The following is a 23,537-nucleotide window of genomic DNA, read 5'->3' on the forward strand; positions in this document are numbered from 1 at the left end:
TCGCATTTCGCAAGGTTTGTTACAATTCTCAAACACCTGAAGCCATCCAATCAACCAACTTTAGATTAAAAGCATGACACTACTTTTTCGTTATTGAAACAATCGCAGAATTACCAAGAACGCCAAGTAGTGCATTCTCCTGGTCTAGTTCAGGATGAGTTGCCTATTTTTGCAGCACCACAACAAATGCACAGATGGCAACTTCATGACAGCTTCCTACTGTCGCACATAAAAACGCACATTTGAAACTTGTTTTAAAATTTCTTTCCGGAAGAGTCCCAAAGCAGAGGTCCATGAGTATACGGGCGTAAGACAGAAACGCAAGCGCCCGAGCACAAAATAACCCAGAAATACGCACAACAGTGGAAATCAGTATAGCATCTGTTTTTGTTCACGAATATTTTCCCGTCATGAGAATTCCTTGACGCAGGTAGCGAAGCATGCCCATGGCCACCTTCACGTCTTCCGGCAACAGGTCCACGCTCACGCATTTCTGAACGAAAATGAAAAAGAAAAATTATGCGACAAATTTATGTGACTCAAGGATCATCTACGCTTGCGGGCATTGCTTACAGAAGCTCAGTCAGCAGGTCGATGTTGTTCTTTTCCCCATTGTGCGCGTAGCACAGCGAAGGCTACATTGTCCTGAAAAGTCCACTCACGTGAGCGCGTCTAACGCAGAGTGCTATTTTTTCAGCGGCCAGATGACAATGGGTCTGACAATGGGTGTTGCGGCCTTGAAAGGAAGGACATCGCCGTCCCCGCGTTGGCAGGTGGAACCCGCTTTTTTTCAGCTGGACACCCTAGAAGGACACCGTGAGTTCATCACCAGCCTATCTACTCCCACTGCAGGGCAAAGGCCTCTCCCATAAATATCCAATTACCCTGGTTCTGTGCTAACTGCGACCAATTTATCCCCACAAACTTCTTGATCTCATCTGCTGGTCTCAATGACGGTCTCAATGGCGGATTGTTACAACAATGTGGCATCCACAGTGCTGCACGCTGCTCGTGAAGTGAACTAGACCTTTCGCGTTGCGCCAATGCCGTAAGGATGCTGAAACGCTAACTGCACCGCCTGTGCCACACGATTCGAACCCTGATGTCTGTGCGCGTAGGCGTGCGTCCGTGCGTGCGTCTGTCCGCGCATGTGTTTTGTGTGTCTGTGTTTGTGTGCGTGTGTTCGTGCACGTGTGTGTGGGCATGCGTGTGTGTTGGTGCACGCGCGTTACAAGCTCATAGCCTTCGCTACAAGGCGTATTTTTGGATACTGTCAGCTAAGCGAAGGCAGGGAAAGTCTGTTGATTTGTCTTCGAGAATAAGTACCCCACTACAGCGCGCCCCCGTGGGTGCCATCCTACATCTTTATACGGACTCCACCGCGGCGATACGGGATTTACGCCAAGCATCCAACAATTGTACTATTTCAAGGGAAATCTACACACTACTAGACACGTACACCTGCTCTCTCAGGCTGGTGTGGGTTAGGCGGAATACGCTCCCCGCTCACATAGCAGGGGATATGGCTTGTCACCCGATGTATATTCCTCGGCCGCTGCCAATGTTAACAACCGGTCCGATAGAAAACTTTCTCCAACGGAAGGACGATCTGCGTCGCGCCACACGTGCCCTCATCCCACCGTGTTGAACGGACCTCCCCAGTAGACTTGCTCGCTGGGAAGAGGTTTTGCTGCGCAGACTTCGCGTTGGAGTGGCGCTTTCACCTGCTGTGACCCGGGCGTGGCCACCACGCTACCATGCCCCGTTCGATGACACCTGCCCCTTCTGCACAGCTCCGGCCAAACAAGCTGATGCGGACCATCTCATATGGGCGTGTCCTTCATTGGCCTCAGCCAGAAGGCGACACCTGAGAGGCACAGGCCTCCATCCTGGAAGACACCCCGACCTTCAACGGTGGCTCTGGGGACCCCACCACCACTCCCTTCTTGACTTCCTTCGAGAGACGGGTGCCCATGTATAATTGAAAATAAGTTATTTTTATGCCAACGGGCATTCTATCGCAAAAAAAGTACCACACAATATGGACTCGAATTCGTCGTTACACCATTGGTACCTGCGTAGGTGAACAAGTTGAAGCGAAACCAACGCAGTAAAGGAGTTGTTTGCATGCATGGAGAATTATTCTGGGAAAACACGATTAACTGCTGATTCAAGGGGGCCCTACAAAGTCGCCCTGCTTGGCACGGACATTCATGCACCGTGTGCGCTTTCCCGGCACACAGACCAGCAGATGACAAGTGGCCACCAAGTTGCTGTTCTCACTCCCCTCCTTGCTGTTTTCCTCCTTTGCAAAGCTTTCGTATCCTCGCTAGTCACATGCGATCATAACCTGAATGGTTTTTGTTGTAATTCCAAGAATATAAACTGTCCTTCCTTTAACAGATGGGCATAAAATGCAGGCGCATGCTGGTTGAAGCCAGAAATGCTTTACGCCGAACAACTTTTGAAGAATTTCAGTGCGTTAACAGTGAGATCATGAGAAAGCGTATGATATTCCTAAATAAAGGAGTCAGGGATCAGTAAATAAAGCAGGATCGATGTTCGGCCCCATGAATTGAACGCTTAGACAACAAAAATTTCTAATTTGTCTGAGGTATCGGGATTTGTGAATGAGCAGACTGTTTTTTAGCTTTTAGACATACACATAGAAAAAAAAAAAACATTCGTACCTTCATTCGCTCGTTAAGCACCTCCATTTCGTTTACGCTCAACGGGAATAACTCCTGCAACGAACACGAACAACATGATAATGTGAGCTGCAGTCAGAACAGACAAGTTTTAGTGCGAATATCACAGTTCAGTGCTCAGAAGTAAAGGTTCTTGACCGGAATGGCAGCTTTTCTGCGCTATTTGTTTTGTTTTGTTTTGTTTTATTTTCCCCGACGCTGTTAATGGTACCGCCGCAGGTGTGATTACAAGGAATTGAAAGTGAAATTCCCGCGTGGTGCATTAAGAGGCTTCCGAATTCATATAAAGCTTGCACTGGATGTTATTTAGTACATGTCAACTGAACTTGACCGGGTAACTAAGGTCGCTTCACTGTGTTTCGCATGCGTCTTCATTCTGGTGCGCACTGGTAGGTACTGATAAAGATTGTTAGATAACAAAATATAGTGTATCCTCACTGCTCTCTTTCCATTACATCATATTCACAAGTCAACTGCAAGACACCCGCTGGAAAGATTACTAGCTGTGCCATCACCACTGATGGTGATCACCATTCCAATGCTGGCGCTCACCTTGCGTGCGCAGCGTTGTCTGGTAGCTTTCCGATTTGTTTGTCTGCGGTTTCCCTTCCCATCGCAGGTGCACAAGCTGATATAGTGTGAGGGCTAGAGCATTTTTCTCTTTGTAGAGTGATATACTTACTCTTTAATTTCCGTTTGAGATGGTCTAGCTCGGAATTCCTAGTTTTCGGCCGTTACTAATTTAATATTTGTCTTGGAGTGACGCTATCCAACAGTGCGTATAAATCGGTCGTATGTCTGCCAACCTATCTCCACACCATGTTTCTGCTGCAGCCTTTGCGCATGACCGGGATTTTTAGAGTTTAACAACACAGTAGGGACAATTTTCCTGCAGAAAGGAACATTTATGTGAAAAAAAAAAGAACAAAAGGGAATTCTCGGCGCGTAAACAAAAAGGCGGGAGCAGAGTTAACCTCGTAAGTTCATTCATACGTTCCCTCCCAAATCTATTTAGAGAATAGATTCTACGGCTGTTTTTTTCTCTTGCAGTGCGACATATATGATTCACTTGCAAGAAATAACATTTTACAGTAGTTTCCGCAGTGTCACACACGTTTTAATTATTGATATTTGTGACGTAACCGAAACCAATAAACCGCCTCCGTCCTAAGGGTCAAACCATGTGCGCCCACCGGTCTCGAGTATCGTATCAAGTTGCCCACATTGAAGAGACATTCCTTGAGACCTTGCAGCGCTCCAGGGTTGTTCTGAAAAGATGATGCATGAGCTAGCGTTACGTGTATGGCTTAGTGCGCCCACTTGCACAAATGAATTTGGATATAGTCGTATCAAGAGTGCAACAAAGGCCGTGCATATGGTTGAAACACTCCAGGACAAAGTTCGGCCACCTCTTAAAGCCGGAGGGCTGATCGGCTTAGAAAACCAAGGCAGCGAACCGGTGGACGAGGCTTTTGCGGTTGAAAAGAACATAGACGCTTCAAAGAATAATCGTTCACGTAGGAAGAAAAAATTGACAGAATTAAGCTCAGATGACTGACCATTAGATTTCATTAGCCTAAATTCGGTAGTTTAAAATGTTTGTGTCGACGAACTTGAATTCACTTCATCTGTCTACTTCTAGGAGCAGTAACCTTGAGCCTGAATCGGGGCCGCTTACGACAGGTCTCAATTCTGAACGGCCTATCACACGTCCAGTGGAATTATTTCTTAATGACATTGCAAACCTTCCTTTGAGTACAGTTGTATGCGTCATTTCCCTGCGCAAAGTACGCTGAGAGTTGTCGGAAATAATTGCACAATAGGGGGCACGTGTTGTTAGACGAAGAAAAAAAGAAACCTGTTAAATTCCTGCTCTCGAGGTCAGCAAACTTATTCTGGTGCTTGTACGTGCGTACATGCTCGCTAAAATTGGCTGCTGCGCAGGAAACAGTGATTTCGTTCCAACAGGAGCTTTTTCGGAAATACGTACCTTTTGGCCCGGCTTTATGTGAAATGCATAGCATAGCCTTCCTGCAATGCAGGATTTCTCGTTAAACTGTTAAAAGAAAAACAGAATGCTATTAGACATTTCATAAAGAACTGATATGAGTTAAAAAGTGATAAGAGTGTTCCATCTGACGTTCCTAGGGTACCTTACGGCCAAATTGTGTTGGCGACTTTTCGTTCTTGCTTGTGGTGCTCGATGAACTGTCGTTAATAAATCAAGTTTTGTGCGTTTAGTGATAATTTCCAGAGCTTATGTTTTTCAGAAACTTCCTTCCCAGTATCAGTTGTGTCGGCGCTTTGCTACACGGACTATGTATATTAATTTGCCCATCTAGAGGCTCAACACTTTGCTCTCTTATTTGAGCGAATGGTCTATTACTTCAGATACAAACCCAGAAAACACCTTATTCTAGCAATATGACCTTGAAACGCAGCCGAAGTCAAGCTGGCGCCTCGTGAAGTTACGCAGTGAAAATGACACAAAGGGATGAAAACAAGTTGACCTGTATCGATGGATTTTGGTGCAGAGAATCTAAACTCACCATTCTCGCAACTAGCAGTTGTTCAGTAAGTCAGACAATACCAGAAACGTGAAAATAGGAATGACGCCCCGTACGTTTTTGGATACTATGGTTTGTAACGTCACAAAAGTTGTGAAAAGCGAGAGCTCATTGAAGAAGCATCTATAGATGTTTTCCTGAAATAAACAGTTCCTAAGTGGTTTAGCCCGTGAAATAAACGTAAATAAAAGCTTTCCGTGCGCTCGTCGTATCTAAAAAACACAGATTACAGCTGTTATACACTGCGAGGCAGGCTTCCCTCACTATTCCGTCAGCTGTCATGCTTTCAGTTTCATTTTCGAAGAGCCTTGCACCGTTCGCAGTCGCCTTCAGAGAACGGGTGCACCTAAGGGGCGATTAACAAAGAGGAAAGCACGGGGCAATGACGAGAGCTCAGATCGCATCTCTCAGTGCGAGAAATGTCCTGCAGACGCCTGACTTTCTCGTTTGCATTATTTTTCCCGAAGCAGGTTTCACCGTTTAGGATTACATTTCTTTTTGTGTGGGACATTTCCAATTACGCGAAATGTCACTTTTAAAATGTGTGTGTGTATGGCTAAAGTACTGCTGGACTAAAATATAACTAGTGTAGTTAGCTATTTACGTATTTTATCGCAACCAAAAGCCTGGTGGAGCTTCAGTGTGGATTTGTCTTCGCACTTGCAAGTGATGCGGTTGAGTCTTCCTCTGTTGTTCTGTTGCTTGCCTGATCGAGCCAGAGACGTTCTTGGGGAGCCACTATTCGTCCAGTGACCAGCCCGGTGAAGCTCCAGCACGGTGTTCTACAGCCCAGGGCTGACGTCGAGCGTCTGTCGAGCATACCTCCGGACAACACTTGAGGACCCTTATCCATGGGGATCTCGGATCCCCCGGCAAGGAAGCTGTTCTAAATCAGCGCGCCGCTGTGCTTCAAGCTTAGTGCGAACTCTTCGGCTGTGTGGTGAAGCCTCCACTACGTGCGCCTTTCGAGTAGTCGCCTCTGTGTCGGTTGACTCAGGCTTGCAGCTAACATATACAAACACGCAGTTACATGCGTGGGAAAGTCCGGATCGCTGGCGCCTATATGTCTGCGTGATTCAAGCTTCGGCGGTGGAAGACGAAGCGTGTAGAAACACGTCTGAAGGAGGCGGAGACCGTTGCGGAGACCTCCTCTCCCCTCTCTCGGGCTAAGCGTGCGCCGCTACCACCGACCGCTCACGAACTTTGCAAAGACTGTTGTGTGTGTCTGTAATATTCGCGCCGTGTACAAAAACTAGAGGAAACGCTTGTTTGACCGCTTGAGCTTTGAGTATAAATAAGATGTCCCAAGCGCTGAAGTCCATTCCTGTTAGAGCAGTGAATCAATGCTGTCACTCTGCTCCAGTCCTGTACTGTAACCCCGCCCTTTGGGGCATTGTTCATGCCTTGCTTCGGCTGATCTCTCGCCATGCAGTAAAGCAGTTAAGTTTGCCTTCAGCTTCTTGTCGTCATCTTCAAGGCAGCAACATTGGCTGGCCACTCGCTTCATCACGCTACCACACGCATGTCGGAGGCGGCGGGGCTCGGCTTGGAGACTCCTTCCCGTATGCAACAAGCTCTATCGGTAGTCCCGTTTCACAGGCCCGAGGTCCGTATTTCCTAACCTTCATCATGGCGGCTGCATTTCACGGCTTTGTTGGCTTATGTCGGCGCTCTGCGGCTCGTTTTGCGACGTACAGTCGCCCAAAAATGAAAGGTGATCAATCGAGCCTTCACCACAGGTTGCGCGCTCTAACACCGTCTATTGGAAACGTCGGACATGCGCAATCCGGGCGAACGGTGCGAAATGGCATGCTGTACTAATATGAATTTGAGCATGCCTCAAATTCAGTGACCTTCAGTACAACCCACTCGTTCGTATGATCACCTTTCATTTTTTGGCGACTGAGCGTGCTTTTTGAGAGGGACGCAATAGGGAAAGGCTGAAGCTTCGATCGATTTTTAAAGGAAAAATTGTTTCTTGCCTAACAAGACCCGCCGCGGTGGCTCAGTGGCTAAGGCGTTGAGCTGCTGAGCACGAGGTCGCGGGTTCGATTCCCGGCCGCGGCGGCCGCTTTTCTGATGGAGGCGAAAAGCAAAAACGCCCGTGTGTACGAGATTTCGGCGCACGATAAAGATCCCCAGGTGGTCAAAATTAATCCGGAGCCCTCCACTACGGCGCGCCTCATCGCCTGTGTTGCGTCGGCGCGTTAAACCCCACAATCAATCAAATCAATCAATTCTTGCCTAACAAAAGCCCCGGACCTAAAAAGGCGTAATCATTCCGTTAGAACCGAATGTGAGCGTATAATTTTTTCCTAAACTCCAAGCCGTCATACAAATTTAAATAGTTTTCGAAGGTTCAACAGGATTGCCTGTAATGTTTGCTATAAGACCGTTTTGTACATTATGGGTTCGTTCACGTGCGGTGTGGCATCTGCGGCATTTTTGAACAATTACTCCAAACTATATTGCTTTCCTTTGCCGCTGTTGCCACTGGCTGCTTTACTCCAGTCTGTATATCAATCTCTATAACAAGCGCTTATGACACAATCTAAAAATTATCGCGGTTGTGATCGTAACCGCGATTACGTAGCAGGGTAAGTGGCTTCGGCCTACGAAACCGGTTGTCTTGCCAGCTTCGAGTTTATTTACAGTTTCTTCTCGTACCTTCAGTAGCGTAGCCAAAGTCCAAGGGTACTTTACAACCAGTGCTTTGCCGCACCTCTCGAAGTATCTTGCCCCGAAAGCAGCGCTCCGAGAAGTGGTGATGAGGCCTGCATACCCCCCAAGTTCAATTCTCAAAGAGCGAAGTTCTTCAGGCTCTCACCGGCGCTATTATTCCCGTGTTTTTAAAAGTGTGTGACCCTTCCTTCGACATTACTTTTAAGCACAGTAGTTGTGCTAATTTCACACTAAACTTTTTAAGCCGCGCGGTGAAAAGTGGAAAGTATGCTTGTAGAACAAGTTTATATAGGCAAAAGCGCTCTAAACTACTGAAACGGGTGGCATGCATCATAGACGCGGACATTTTTCAGCAAAAAAGAAACATTACGCACATTCGAGGCAAAAATTGAGCAAATAACCCACAGTAGCACCTTTCTTTTAAATAATGAATGCGAGATTGTTTTTTTTTACGAAAGAAAATAGAAAAAGCGGCAAAAAAATCCGGTGTTTGAGATATATTACGTAAATAGTAACAAGAGATATCACTTAGAGTTGTACGTTCCAAGAACAATATAAGGAAACTTAAAGTTCTATTATGTATCCCTGAAGCTGTGGAAACGTGGTAACATTGTGCCGAATTGAGCTAACTTTTATTAGATCCCTTATAGAAGGAGGGAGAGAGGAGGAGAACAGCCTTAGTTGTGGGAGGGAAACAGAAGGAAAGTGTTACAAATCAGGCATGGCCGACGACTATCATTTACCAACGACATTTACGGCGAAGTAAGTAGACGTTCCCCCAATTTTTTTCTTTGTTTTTCAAGTGTGTTTTGCATGAGTTGCATGATGGTTTAACTTGTTGTGTTTTCGGTAAATATTGAAGGGTATAGATAGTTTGAAGTATTGAACATGTTTGCCTTTAAGCATTTCTATTCGTCAAACTTCGGCAACTGCATCTTGCTTTCTTTTTATCGAACGTTAAGTCGGTTTCCGGTGCGACAATCAAAGCAGATCGCCTTGAAACTCGCTTCTTCTTAAGCTAAACCACCGCCAGCCCCATTTTATAATTCGGAAGACAGATGTGGGTATAGGATAGCGTACGAGGAGCGGAAATGAAGAAAGAAGCTGACCCACAAATTGCTTTATTTAAGAAATATGCACCAGCTCTCTACAACCCGGTTTTACTCAACATTATGCTTAAAATATTCAATGAAGACGGAAAGAATGGTTAATAAAACATCCCAATGCATCATGACCAAGAGCTGTTCGAGTAAGACTATAATTATAAACCTAAAAATAAGGCTTATATCTACGGTGCTGTTACGTTTATTACGTTAGTTGGAATTTACACAGCTATAAACAAAACATAACTGTCGAACGGGATATATCTGCGTACGTCACATGGTTACCATTAAATAATCTTGTCATATTATGTAGATTCTTAAATAAATTACTACCAACGGAGGTATAAAAACTTGCCTGGGCTTTTTCCGCAGGGATCAAACACTCTTTTTTTCTGGCCTGGCGCCATCCGTGCGAAGTCTTGGAATAGGCAGAGCAAAGCGACCAGCCAGGCCAGTTTACGGGGCATGGCTGCGTAATCGAAAGGGGACGTCAACACGAGCCCTTTCGCTGTTTGTGCAGCCGGTTGGTATCCATCACATCCGCTACCTTCTCGCTAGGCCGTTGGAGAAGGTGCTAGGACTATGGCAAATCAACTATGCGCGAGTGCGTCCTAAGGGGCTTAAAGGGACTCTGCAACTCTTTATTTTACCTTTTTTTGAAATCTTAAATGCTTGCACAGCGTACCCACCCAACACACCCAGTACTAAAATTAGGGGGTCGCATAGTACCTCAGTCAAAAATTACTGCTCTATGCCCATCAGATAACTTGTAAACCCGCTCAAAATATTTTTCTCTATTTCCCGGTCTTGACGTTCTTCGACAGCCCGAATTACGTCACTAAGGCCATGTAGCGGCAGTTGGCTGGTTTTCCTTCAGTTGCAGGAATAAACGCTTTTTGATGGCAACTTTAAAAATAAAGCCACAAAAGCAAAGCAAAAAGGGAAGGCGGATCTGGTGCAACGAAAAAATCACTCAGTGCCGCTCTGTACTGGCGATAACTGTAGCTTTCGCAGTGCTTCCAGACGAGAAATAAAGAGTTAAAGCGCTTATCGAAAGTGTGGCAGGGTCCCTTTACTACTTTGTCATTAGCTGTCGGTGAATCTCAGTGAATTGTCGAGCTCAAGTGTTATAAACTGGAAAACTGTGGCTAAATGTTTCCAAGTACCTTGTACGCTCTCACCAGTAACGTAGTAGCTTTTAATACAGGGCACCATGCTTTTTTCACCTGAGTGGCTATATAGCCTCGGTCTGCCGTCAATTCATTGTACAACACCAACACGATAAGCGTAACAGCTGGAATAAGCGAAGACAGTCGGGTTCAAAGCAGCGTAGCAGGGTGCTACATCTGCAGGCTGTCAACCGCAAGGTAAAGGGAGTCGCCATTCCTCCACGCTCATCTTTGTGGCACATTTGGGAGAGTAGCAAACATTGTGCTAAACTGAATAGCTGCACTGTCAATACCTCTCCCCTTAAACATCTCCTATTCCAAGGAGAGCAGGGTAACTACTCCTATAAATTTCTGTAACACGTTTTGGCCCCACCTAGAGCGCGATACGTCCCCCGACTTGACGTTTTCCACTGCAGGACTACTCATCCGATGGTACAACACACAAGAACATCTCGGTAGGGATCATAACATGATCCTAATCGACATCGACCTCGCACCACGTCGAATCAAGTGGAGATGACAACTCACCGACTGGGACAAAGTTAGAGCCACCCGCTCGCAAGTCTCAGCAAAAAACATCACAGAGTGGACCGATCAGCTCAAACGGGTGTGTAAAAAATTTACACAATATCCAGTACAATACAAAGGGAAACCCGCTGCAGACAAACATCTACTTCACTGCTGGAAAGCTCGACATAGCTTAACGAAACGCTGGAAAAGGAACAAAATGAATCGCTCACTCCGTATTCGTATCAACAGACTGAACAATTACATTCAGCAATATACTTCAAAATTATTAGCGCAGCAATGGTCTGATATATGCGACAGCCTTCAAGGTACGCTTAGTATGAAGAAGACATGGCAGCTACTTAGACACCTGTTCAATCCAGCAATTTCCAAGAGAGTGGTTACTCAGAAAATCGCCCAACTGGTCAATGAACACGAAGAGCCGCAAAAACGCTTTACAGAAATCCGGCAAGAACATATTTCACCGATCGCCTCCCCCAAGTATGTAGACTATCAAGGCCCTGAAAACGAACACATGGACGCACCCTTCATCATGAATGAACTCAAAGCGGCCATCAACACCTGCAAAGGCTTCAAAACCCCGGAGTCTGATCAGATCACCACTTCGGCCCTCCGCAACCTTAGCGATGCCGATCAGGAATTTCTCTTGGAAAAAATTAATGACATTTGGACCGACAAAATTCTGCTCCCCGAGGAGTGGAAAACGGGCCAGATTATCTTCATACCAAAGCCCGGAAAACCCATCACCACCACAAACCTCAGGCCCATCACTCTAACCTCCAATGTGGGAAAACTATTAGAGAGGATGGCTCTTAGACGACTTCAGGACCACCTTGAAGACACTCACCACCTCCCATATAATTTATTTGGCTTTCGACCCAAACTGTTGACCCAGGACGCCCTGCTGGCCCTATATGAAGATGTCACAAAGGATCCCGGCTTGGCGCAACTCAAAGCCATCGTGGCAGTGGACCTACAGAAAACCTTTGGTAACATAGCCTATGATGCAATTCTACGCGAATTGGAGGCTACGAAATGCGGGCCAAAGATATATAACTACATTCGGGACTTCCTCAGGGAACGCAAACTGACCCTACGGGTAGGAGATCACCAAACGCCTACTATCCAACACCCACAACAAGGAATTCCCCAAGAAACAGTGATCTCCCTAACACTGTTCACGTTGGCCACGCTAAGAATACACAGGGCCTTGAAGAATATACCACACCTCCAACACCTCTTATACGCAGACGATATCACGATTTGGACCTCGAAAGGCTCCCCAGGACAAATTCAAGACATTCTACAAACAGCCCTTCTCGCCATCAGCTCAGCCGCCAAAGAAATCGGTCTCCAATGCAGCCCTGAAAAGTCCCAACTCCTCCCAGTTCACTAACCACAATGGAATCCCCAGAGTATTCAACTGCACTTAGACAATCAACGAATAGCAAGGAGATGAAGATACTAGGACTCCACATCCAAAGCAATGGCAAAGCAGACTCGGCGTTAGCTCATATATTAAGACAAGGAGCGCAATTACTAAATGTCTGCAGAAGAATTGCAAATCTAAACCACGGCCTGAAGGAAGCTGATCTACTAAAACTGCAGGACGCTCTTATTATCTCCTGAATTAGATACGCGCTACGGTACTGCACTCTCACAAATCACCATCACGAGAGGATTAACACCCTCATTCGAAAGACTACTAAATTTGCTTTAGGTGTTCCTATATGCACGGCGAACACCCACATAGAAACACGGGGCTGTATGTTACGTGCAAGGAAATAATCGCAGCCCATCGCCACCATCAACTATTACGGCTTCGGAAAACCCAACCAGGCAGGGAATTATTAGGTTCTTTGGGATTTTCCACTCATCAGGCTACCACAGCAAACCTACCCATTGCCCGCGAAGACCATGCCTGCATCACTGTAGCACCTATACCTAGGCACATGGCGGCTCGCAAAAACGACGAAAGACGTCAAATCCGAGCCAAATATTTTTCTAAAAAGATCACTAAAGCCGTTGATGAAAAACATGTTTTCACGGACGCGGCATGCCACCCTACTAAAAACATCTGAGCCTGGGCAGTAAGTACGTGCGAGGCTCGCTTCTCCTCCTCCGACATATGCCCCTGCCTGAATAGCACAGAAGCAGAAACCTACGCTATTGGAAAAGCCATTGTCCACCATGCATCCCCACACAGTCTCCTTAACACCTATACTTACTCACAAGAAGCAAGCACCCGCATACTACACAATAACATCCCACTTAGCGCACACAGCCTCTTTCAAAACATCAAAGGAGGCGTAAGGATTTACAGGGTGCCTGGTCATGCCGGGCTAGAGGGCAATGAAGGAGTCAACCAGCTCGCCCGTGACACCGCTCTCCGGGCTCCCTGCAACCGCAGCCAGCCCCAGGAACCTACGCCCCCGAAACCCATTACTCTCCAAGACCTCCGCAATCAGCCTAACCCGTACTTTCGCCCACATCCACAACTATCGAAACACGAACAAGTACTTTTTTAGGCAAGCGCAAATGGATACCCTCTTAACCCCAGCCAGAGTGGCCCTCTACAACGGAACGCCAACCCCCACCTGTCCAAAGTGCTCCGAGGCTCTCAACCAGAACCACATCTTCGAAGGATGCAGCCCGTTCCCCGGAGGGAGAGCAGCACTCCAATCACCAGCCCTAAACGACCAACGCCGCCTTGCAGATTTCGTAAAGAAATTTGTTAGAGGTGCCCTGAACTGAGCGTACCTAACCCGGCTGGTAGTTTCCCAATAAAGCTTTATTCATTCATTCGGCGTCGACGTTGTATCCGAGCGAGCGAAGGCAGGAAGAAAACGGCGGAGGAAAATGTGGCGAAAAGGGGAGGGGGAAAGCAGTATGCACAGCCCACACGAGACGTTCGTCGGAGCGCATGGCGAAAGTGTGAGAGGGAAGGCGGCACGCGCTGCTATGGTGCCATCTCTCTCACTGCCTCCCCCTCACACTTTCGGCAGATGCTACTACTCCGTGCGTGGCTGATACGAACCACCTGACGTCTGCGCGTGAGGTTCAAACACGATTTACAACAGCATGGTCGCCGGCGGTGGTGACGCGCTGCGTGATAACAGCACAGTAACGTGCGCCGTCATGCGTTCGAAGAACACGCGATCACATCCTGAGACGCAGCAGATATGCGCCGTGACCGAGAAGACTCGAGTTCTGCGGAGAAATTTCGCATTAGGGAGCATAGTAATCATCGTTGGATTTTAAGTGCGAATGCACTTTATAAGCTACCCTGAATTCCGGCGACCGCCGTCCGTCCACATAGCAACAGCTGCGGGTGCGCGCGCTCCTCGTCTTCCTTGGCAACGGGGGGAGATGGGCGCGCGCTGCCTGGCCGCTGACATGGCACATACCCACTTGGGGCATTGGCCAGGAATCGGGCGTGAGAAGGGCTAATGCACCCGCCTAAAGGAGTACTGACACGAAATTTCAAAGCTGAGATCCGCTCTAGCAATCAAGTACAACGACAACACAAATAGGTGTCTGTGCATGGCACATACCCACGTGGGGGATTGGCCAGGAATCGGGCGTGAGAAGGGCTAATGCACCCGCTTAAAGGAGTACTGACACGAAATTTCAAAGCTGAGATCCGCTCTAGCAATCAAGTTCAACGACAACACAAATAGGTGTCTGTGAATAAATGCATCTTTCTTTCTTTGTAGTTGTGTGTGTGTGTGTGTGTGATCTCTCTTTAGCGAACATTACCGAACCGCGCAAATTCAACTCGTGCATTCGCACTTTCACATTCTTCCCCTCGGGGAAATGCGGGGAAATTTTTGTTTGTCTAAAACCATCACCGATGCAAACGCGAGGCTCGCCTCAACAGCTTTAATATGAGTAATGAAACGTAATGTGCCGAAAGTTCTTTTTTGCAAGGCTCTTACTTGGGTCCTGATGTGCAATTGCGTATGCCATAAGCACGTTGCTGATACGCGGCCAGTTCACCATGCGACTCAATACCGATAGAACTTCGTTTGCTGACTCCGCTCAGCAGTGCTTTCACCGCCAGTGAGACGTACGCCCTGGAAGGGCAAAAGTGTGCACGCGCTTCTCTTTCGACTAATAACGACCCTGCAACAGAGCATTCAGCTACAAAAAGAGAATAACCTATTGTAACATCGCATGAACCACAGAGAAAGGGCTGCAGAAGAGCAGAACTTACATTCGAGCGTTCGTGGGAGTTTGTAAATTCTACTGTAGCTTATTGCTTTGTTTTGTTCGTGCGGTTAACAAGGGTCGGACAATCGCATGTCACAGCAATATCTGCTAACACCTTTGGCTAAAGTTCGCCGACTATTTTTTTGTCGCTGTTCTTAAAGGAAGCTAGTAATTTTTATGAAGCTAGTAAAACTCCAAAATATTTTGAGGGAAAACTCGGTCGGCATTACTAATACTCAGCTTACGTAAACATCAAGTGGCCCTAGCAGTGAGCCTATCGCAGTGCATCGTTTTTACTGCACGTTCTTGACCAATCGCTTTGACTCCTGTCTGGACGTAAATTATAGGAGGGCTTTGCAATGACACCTTATTATGCGCGACCCACGCTTATCAATGGGCACAAAGGCGAGTTCGTTCTGTTCTACTTGCGCAGGGCTGAGCTTCGAGCCTTAACCATGGCCTGGGAGTCGTACACCAGGGTCTGTCTATTACTCGTTATGTTATCGGCTGATAGATTTTCGCATTTAAGAACAATGCCATAACGCTGTCTTTGTTGCCGGCGCTATCCCAAATATTAGAAGTGTCTGAAGTTTTTATGAAAGGGTTCTGGAAAACGCTTGATGGGTTCCCCCAGAGAAAGACACCCAGAGCACGTAATGAAACGCCACGTTGCTGTGTTACACAGTTGTAGAAGCGCCTCGATAAACACGTGTTGCTCTTTTTCTTTTGTATGACATAAAAGAAACAGTTCAATTTAGAACGAAAAAAAGTTGACTGTGTTATGCCGCAGAACCATCGTGTTATGCCGCAGCGGTGGGTAACAGGCAGCAAGCTATGAAAGTGGGTAGCCAGAATGTTTTAGTGTCAAGACACGGGTACGGTGCACAACCTTGAAAGACGAGACAAAGAAAAAGGCTAAGTTTTACAGGGTACACATCGTGCCACTCTCTAGACCAGGGCAAGAGTAAACAAATGTTTTACAGTCACGATTTGTCCTTCGGAGTCCTTTTCGTTGGTCTTTCGAGAGCGTAGTTTGCCGACTGAGCTCATCCACAACGTGTGTGCACTGTGGTTCGCAGGACGCACTTCCACGACGTGAACGGCCTGCTCACAATCCCAAATGGCATCTTCATCCACACGTTGGCTACTCCGTTCCACAGGCTGAGAGGTCTTCAAAGGGCGCTTTCCGGCTGAACACGAATGCGAGCTCATCACCCAGATCAACTACGATGTAGCCATGGTCCGCCGCGGAGGACAGCCGCAACTCTTCTGGAATGTGCTGGTCATCGACGTCAGGATGCCCACATTTTTCGCGATCAAGGAAAGGGATAGGGCTAATGCGTGCATCAGAGAAGAAGCGGTCCAACACTCCTTCGTAGGCGCATCCCAGGTTTTTTAATGCCTGGTGAGGGAATGGGATCATCACTTACCTCATCGAAGGGCAGTCCCCAGCTCCATCGGGAGCGTTTTCAAGACACAATCCGGCGAAGAAAGATCTCAATTTCGAACCCGCCATGCTGTCGCTTTTGCTGCCCTTTACTACAAGGCTGTCACCATCGCCGTGCATTGGCGTTTGCGCATTTAATGGGGGAGGCTCACCGCAGTTTCCGTTCTCCATGTTCCGCAGCCGCATCGACGTTGTGTGGGTGGAGCCTGACTTAAGGTGGCGGTGCCATAAGGGTGGTGATGGTGATGGCAAAGATGACGAAGAAGGTGGTAATGATGACGATAATGTTGCTGCTGATGAACGTTCCAGTAATTACGGTGAAGGATTGCTCAGGGCCAAGACAGGGTGCTGCACTCCTGTGGGAGTCCATAGCTCCTCCACATCGATACAGTCTGGTGACTGATTGACTGACTGAGCGGAGGCTGCAGACCGTTCGCGAGCATAGTGCTTTTCGTCACCCAGTTGCAGTATAGCCGGTATTCAATGATGTGGAATGCATGCAGGCAACCAAGTGTGTACCGCCATATCTGTGTCCAAGCGTCTGTTGCTAGGCGACGTTGTGCGCCCCTCCGGCAGATCAGGCACCCCTCTTCTCCTCCAGTGCGCCGACACTCGTTACGTCGGGCTCCGCGGGATGGCGGTACTTGTCCATGCTAAGCACTACTGTGAAATATGTGACTGTGTTTCACGTTACAAACTCTACTTTAGCGAACGCAAAGTATTGCCTCAAGTTCAATGTGAGTTCGATTAATAACATCTCTGTCGACGCCACCGTTTAGAACATCTCTGTTGACGCCGCTGTTTAGAATCGGATTCGAACGGAGCAGATGGCGCACGCAAGTGTTTTTTTTTTCTTCGGCGTGCGGGCGCAGTGGGCCAAACCGCGCCGTGTCCGTGGCGCATCGGCCATTTCTGTGGCCGTTTCCAGTGTTGCCAAGTGAACAAATTGACCGCTAAACTTTTCAACGAATACCGCCTATAAAAATACCGATTGCTTCCCATTGCTTAACGGATTTGCCGACATCTTTCTGGAATATTAATGACGTTTTGACGGATCACTCGAACTTTTAGAGTTATTAAAACCTTGAGGGTTGCTTGAAGGTTTGCATGCGCTTGTCAAGTGTTTCAGAGTATCTCGTGACCCTTTGAATGCTCTGGAGCGCAGAAAAAGGACCCTGGATGACCTGCTTTTCCGCTCAGATTCTCGCCGGGGGTATATGTTCCCGTACGAGGCACAATTTACACAGCCGCCCACGCACAAGGGAGGGCATACGCTGTAGAACGGCAAGCATATTGCATTTGTTTGCCACTGACATTGTTAAGCCAATGCTTACCGTTATCCCAGCCCTACATATGGGCAGTGGCTTGAATAGCTGACCAGCTACGCGTCCAAGGACCAGACACGACTAGTGCAGTAGGCCAGGGCGCCTAGCCAGCGCCAAGGCATCTTGGACAAAGGATTTCTCCCGTGGGGAAGGATTTCCTCACAACATTGTTCTGCTCACAATACTATAAAATTTCTCCCTGTCTGCGCAGCGGCCATATCAAGGACCAGGCTGCACTCGTCGAACGGTCTAGGTCAGAGGCCATGGCACGTCGACTTCCTGTCTAGGATGGCCGCCCTTGCCCGTTTTCTTTCACACCCTCCTTACCCTCACTCGATTTTCAGAATTAAATGTTCTCTTTCCTTCCTTCCTAATACAAGGGATTGCAGTTCCGAATTTTTATGGCAACAAGAGAAAGGGGAAAAGTCGCGTATTTGCGAAGCGCTGAATGTTCGTAGAGAGACAGGGAGAAAACGTTTTATTGAGCACGACAATATATCCCCGTATAGATATTGCACGTGAGGCTCCCTAAGGGTCGTTTTCGAATCGAGTTGCAATTCGCAGAGACACACAGAGCGACTTTTCACGTATAAAACAGCGCTAAACAGAAAAAATGCGAAGCTAAAATGTTACGGGAAGTGCTGCAAATTCTCGTCTGTAATCTTTTATGTTCATTTTTCTTGCTTATTGAATGGGTCAAACATGAAGGTGCATTCACACCAACTCATGCAAACCTTTTGCCTAGGACCGACAAACGTATTACAAACACAGATGTAGAGCAGCTAACGTAACAGAGCGCCGGCATTGTACATCTTCGTTTTGGCAGCAGATTCAGCATGTAACTGACCAGGCTTGCTCAAGTAAATATACATTTACCGCGTTCGAATGCTCTAAATCGGGTTCCCCGATACCAGCGCTGTCGTGTGGGAAAGACGCGCGTGAATCGAGGCACTTTAAATTGCGCCAGGTTCCGCGGACAACAGCATGTGACGGTTTTCTGCATTTGATGTATTATTTGATTATTATTATTGATTAGTATTATTTCCAAGTATTAGTATTATTGATTCGTACTATTGCGAAAACCAAGCATCCCAGAATTTTTTAATAAAGGAACACTGCAAATATTACTCCTGTATTAATTTTCTTCCTTATATTTGCGTAATGTCTTGTTCTTGTTAAACAATGTTGACAAGTGTGAACGTTAACACCGGACTTAAAAGCTTTGATTTGGCTGGGGGTATAGCTTCTCTTTACTGGCCGGGTGGCTGAATTGAGTCACGGACAGACAGACAGACCAAAATTTCTGCCTTCAAGTAGCGCAAGAAAGACTCTCGCCTTAAAAAAATGTTGAAGCTTGTTCTAAGTCGCGCAAGGGCTCACCATAGCGGAGCTGGACGGTCTCTTTCTATGTAAGCACTCAAGGACACATTACCCCGCATTGCATAATGTTTGAAATTGTTTGTTTACATGTTCCGTCCCACCATCCCACCAGTAACGACCGAAGAAGTAAGGATAGCTTTGAAAGAAATGAAAGGTGGCAAAGCACCTGGTGAGGATCACATAACAGACGTCTTGAAGGAGGGCGGAGAAATTGTACTTGAAAAACTGGCAAACCTGCATACGCAATGCCTAATGAACGCAAGTGTATCAGAATCTTGGAAGAACTCGAACATCATCCTAATCCATTAGAAAGGTGGCATGAAGGACTTGAAATATTTCAGACTGATCAGCTTACTGTCAGTCGTCTACAAGGTACTTACAAAGGTAATCGCTAACAGAATCTCTGCAACCTTAGATTTCAGTCAATCTAAAGAACAAGCAGGGTTCCGTAAAGGCTATTGAACAATGGACCACATTCACACAATCAATAAGGTGATAGAGAAGTGCGCTGAGTATACTGAACCCCTATATATAGCCTTCATAGATTATGAGAAAGCATTTGACTCGGTAGAAACTTCAGCAGTCATTCAGGCGTTACGGAACCAGGGGGTAGATGAGCATTATGTAAGAATACTAGAGGATATCTACAGTGGGTCTACAGCTACCATCATCCTCCATAGGGAGAGCAGTAAAATACCTATAAGGAAGGGCATCAGACAAGGAGGCACAACCTCTCCAATGTTATTCACAGCATGTTTACAAGAAGTATTCAGAACGTTGGATTGGGAACAGGTGGGAGTAAGGGTTAATGGAGAATACCTCAGTAACCTCAGATTTGCTGATGACGTTGCCTTGCTAAGTAACTCGGGGGACGAATTGCAAAGCATGCTTTCCGCACTGAACAAACAGAGTAGAACCGTGGGCCTGAAAATTAATATGCAGAAAACCAAAATATTGATCAATAACTTCGGGACAGCACAGCGGTTTGAGATATATGGCGAGGCAGTGGAACCGGTAAGCGAAGACACCTGAGGCACCGAATGGTCCATCTCTTGATTCGAAGGACGAAGTACTATTTCATTATTTTTTTGAGCAACCAACAGCAAACAATTGTGCAATTACCAAGACCACCAAGCAGTTCCCGCTGTTGGTCTAGTTGGAGACGATTAGAATGGCATGAAGCACGCGCGGAACAAATAAAACACAGACGGCAACTCTTATTGTACGAGAGATTGCTCTACGGCATAATATAAAGTCTTCAGGTTCATAAAAAGTTTTTATATAAATTCCTGAAAAGTCTTGATATAAAGTCTTCAAAGCATTGTTCCCGTTTCACTCAAAATTGGGAGAAGAGAACGATGCTGGGGCCCCAATATCTAATGCTTTACACGTGGGGTCTCTAAGGATGGAGCCCTGTGCCTCGGAGGTCTTGCAATCGCGCATTTCTAAGTGCTGGGAATGTCCATAACAAGTGGTTAGCGTCAGCTTCTGGCGTGGTAAGCGTACAAAAGGGACAGCTGTTCGCAAACGGGGAGTTATAGCGGTACAGGAAAGAATGGGTCACAGATAAGGATAACGCCACCCCAACTCGAAGCCTCCCCCTCTCCTAACGCCATCCCCTCTAAAGGCGCAACCACATGCGACGTTTTGGTCGCGTTTGGAGACCGTCCGCGGTGACGCGCGTTCAGCGCGCGCCACCAAATACACAGCAGCGCGCTGGGAGCGCCGGTGTCTGCGCATCCCAGATTTTCGGTCCGTTCTCGGCGTCTGCGCCGGATGTTGCTATCCTCAATTTCCGGTCCCGCTGCGCACGCAACATGGCGGCTCTTTATTTGGCGGCTCTTTAGCACTTTATTTAATGAAACATCAATTTAACATGTTTTGTTTGTTGAAGTTTTGATTATTCTTCAGTTTTTTAGGAATGACTTAAACAGAACGATGCTGCCTTTACCAAAGTAAGTCTGGCAACTTGGATCGGAGAAGCGCTCTTCGCGCGTCTCTTGTGGTTGCTCGCCCTCTCCAACGTCCGTTCCGCGTCGGCGCCAGGCGCCGCAGACGGCCGCAAGACGCGACCAAAACGTTGGATGTGGTTTCGCCTTAAAGGTACGTCCTCACTTGCGGCGCAGCGCCGCAAGTGAGGACGTACCCGCAGCACCACGCTCGAAAAGGCGCGCCGCAAGACGCCCTTTCGCGGCAAGGTTCCTCTGCCGCGCAACGATGGGTCTTGGACCCATTTTTGCGGCAGGGTGCTTTGCGCCATACTCAATGAGTCAATCAGCGCCCGGGCCACGTGAGCTGCGAGGTCAGTTCTCTCCCCGGGGAGCTCGGCAAGCAAGGAGAGCCTGCGAGCGCGCAGACCCGTTTATTCACTTGGTCCCCGCCGCTTCGACGCGCCCCACCACGTTATGTCTTCCGACATCTATCCCTCCGACTGAAGCAACTCCTCGCGCTTCCTTCGCCGCCGCAATGGAGTACGCCGTCGAAGGTATCGATGTCGACCCAACCGAACTCCAACAACCCGGGTGGCTTAGACTACGCCGCCGCCTTCAACGCAGGACCCGACTGCAGACAATCGCACTCCTGCCGCCGGCTCACGTGCCTCAACGACACCCAGCGACGCCTGGCAACAACACCGCTGCCGCAAACCCAAATACAGTAAGCCTCCCGTATTCCCTTGCCGGAAAATATCAAAGTTATCCTCCGCCCACGAGGCGGACTGGCCGTCGTCTCCATCGCTGCGGCTACGCTTGCTGATATCATCATGCAAGGCCCAAAATGACGAGGACGAAGTTCGCATCCAAGCTAGAGCCAACTACATAATTATTAGCACCCCTCACGAGGAACGAGCCACACGATACACCGGTATCACGCCCATCAACCACAAAGGGCAACAATACCCAGTCGAAGCCCACGTTTCTGCAGCGTCCAACACGGCACTGGGAATAATCTTCAATATTCCAAGCACGGACACGGCAGAGCAAATCCAGCACAGGCTCATGCACTATAATCCCGATCTAGATAGTCTGGAGGCGAAGAGACTGAGCTCTTCAAACAAGTACAAATCCTCTTCGAAGGCACGACCGTTCCATTTTGGGTGCGATATCGCGCTGTTACCTCATGCTACAAGCCTTTCAAGCGAAAAACGGAAGCCTGCACCACGGGCGGGCGCACCGGCCACCGCAAGTACGTCTGTTCTACTACCCAGTCACCAGCCACCATCTCGCTGCGTACAATGCGGACTCGTCAACCCACCGGACCCACACAAGTGTACTCCCAAGTGCATTGTGTGTGTGTGGGGGGGGGGGGGGGGGCGCTCACCTAACGGGCTCTTGCTGAATGCCCGAGGCGCTTTCAATCACGATGACAAGACCTCACATATGTTCAAGTCACCGCTTGCATTGGGGAAGCCCATCAAGCAACAAGACTCGAAGGACGAGGTCAACCGGCCACCCCACAACCCGAATGCTGAAGCCACCAAGGTGAGCACCCAGCATTCCTCTCCCTCTAACTACGAACAATTCGACAAGAATTGGCCCAACTTCGCAAGGAAAATGCCATGCTAAGACAAGAAACCTTGCCCTCAAACATGCCAATAAGCCCTCCACAATGCCAATTAACCATCCTCCTCCCCCATCAATGTCGGGAGACCCCAACACATCGCCTCCCTCCAAGAGACGGGCAACAGAATCGACTGCTCCCATTGACGACATCCAACCCTCCCTCGTCAACCAGATTGCAGCCGTTGAACGTACTTACCATAACGCTTTATCCAAACAAAAAGCTGAGTACATCCATCTTCATCAAACTCTACTGACTAACCAAACTACCACACAGGCAATGGTGGAAGCTACACACAGAGATATACACCTGCCTCACTCAATTCCATGAAATCAAAACGACTTTTGCCGCCCTTTTGGTCCCATCTGCAAGCTCGCAACCTCTCCCTGATCTTCCTAATGCCCCCTCGCAAAACTCCTAGCATGCTACGTATCTGCCAATGGAATTGCCGGGGCTACAAGAAAAAGCGAAACTCCCTATTGCTCCTCACCCAATCCCAAAACAAAGCCCCTGATATAATCGCTCTCCAAGAAACTGGGATAGCAGTCAAACTGCCGGGTTACCAAAGCCTTCAACACACTTGGCACCATGTTACAGCCATTCTAGTCCAACGCAACCTAGTAGTCAATCAGATATCCCTCCCTGAGAGAACAATCCCACATATTTTCATTGAAGTGCTCCCTCGCCGCAATGGTGACAATGGCATCTTCATTCTAAACATCTATAGGAGCCCCAGAGAGCACCAACACAGGTTCAATTCTCTCCTCACTGCAGCTTCCTGAAAAGAAGCCAAGCACCCCCTCCTCGCTGTCGGCGATTTCAACGCCCCTCACACGTCATGGGGCTATACTTATACGA

The 23,537-nt window shown here is 47.8% G+C and overlaps 2 protein-coding genes across 2 annotated transcripts in view; one reads left to right on the forward strand and one right to left on the reverse strand.

Moving 5' to 3' along the window:
* Nucleotides 1-379: 379 nt before the first annotated feature.
* Nucleotides 380-16,602, reverse strand: LOC144168494 (uncharacterized). Its single transcript, XM_077697463.1, has 6 exons — nt 16,569-16,602; nt 7,943-8,049; nt 4,699-4,764; nt 3,902-3,976; nt 2,691-2,744; nt 380-493 (listed from the first exon to the last, which is right to left on the reverse strand). Exons 1-6 carry the CDS (start codon nt 16,600-16,602, stop codon nt 392-394), a joined length of 438 nt encoding a protein of 145 aa, XP_077553589.1. The 3' UTR covers nt 380-391.
* A 5,896-nt stretch (nt 16,603-22,498) lies between these two features.
* LOC144168495 (uncharacterized) overlaps nt 22,499-23,537 on the forward strand; it is a 142,179-nt gene continuing 141,140 nt past the window's right edge. Inside the window, exon 1 of the mRNA XM_077697464.1 lies at nt 22,499-22,600. Within this exon, the coding sequence (XP_077553590.1) occupies nt 22,499-22,600 (102 nt within the window). The remainder of the gene's footprint in view (nt 22,601-23,537) is intronic.

This window comes from Haemaphysalis longicornis, unplaced genomic scaffold, assembly GCF_048455015.1.
Source record: "Haemaphysalis longicornis isolate Haplotype H1 unplaced genomic scaffold, Haemaphysalis longicornis Haplotype H1 scaffold_2, whole genome shotgun sequence".
NCBI lineage: Eukaryota > Metazoa > Arthropoda > Arachnida > Ixodida > Ixodidae > Haemaphysalis > Haemaphysalis longicornis.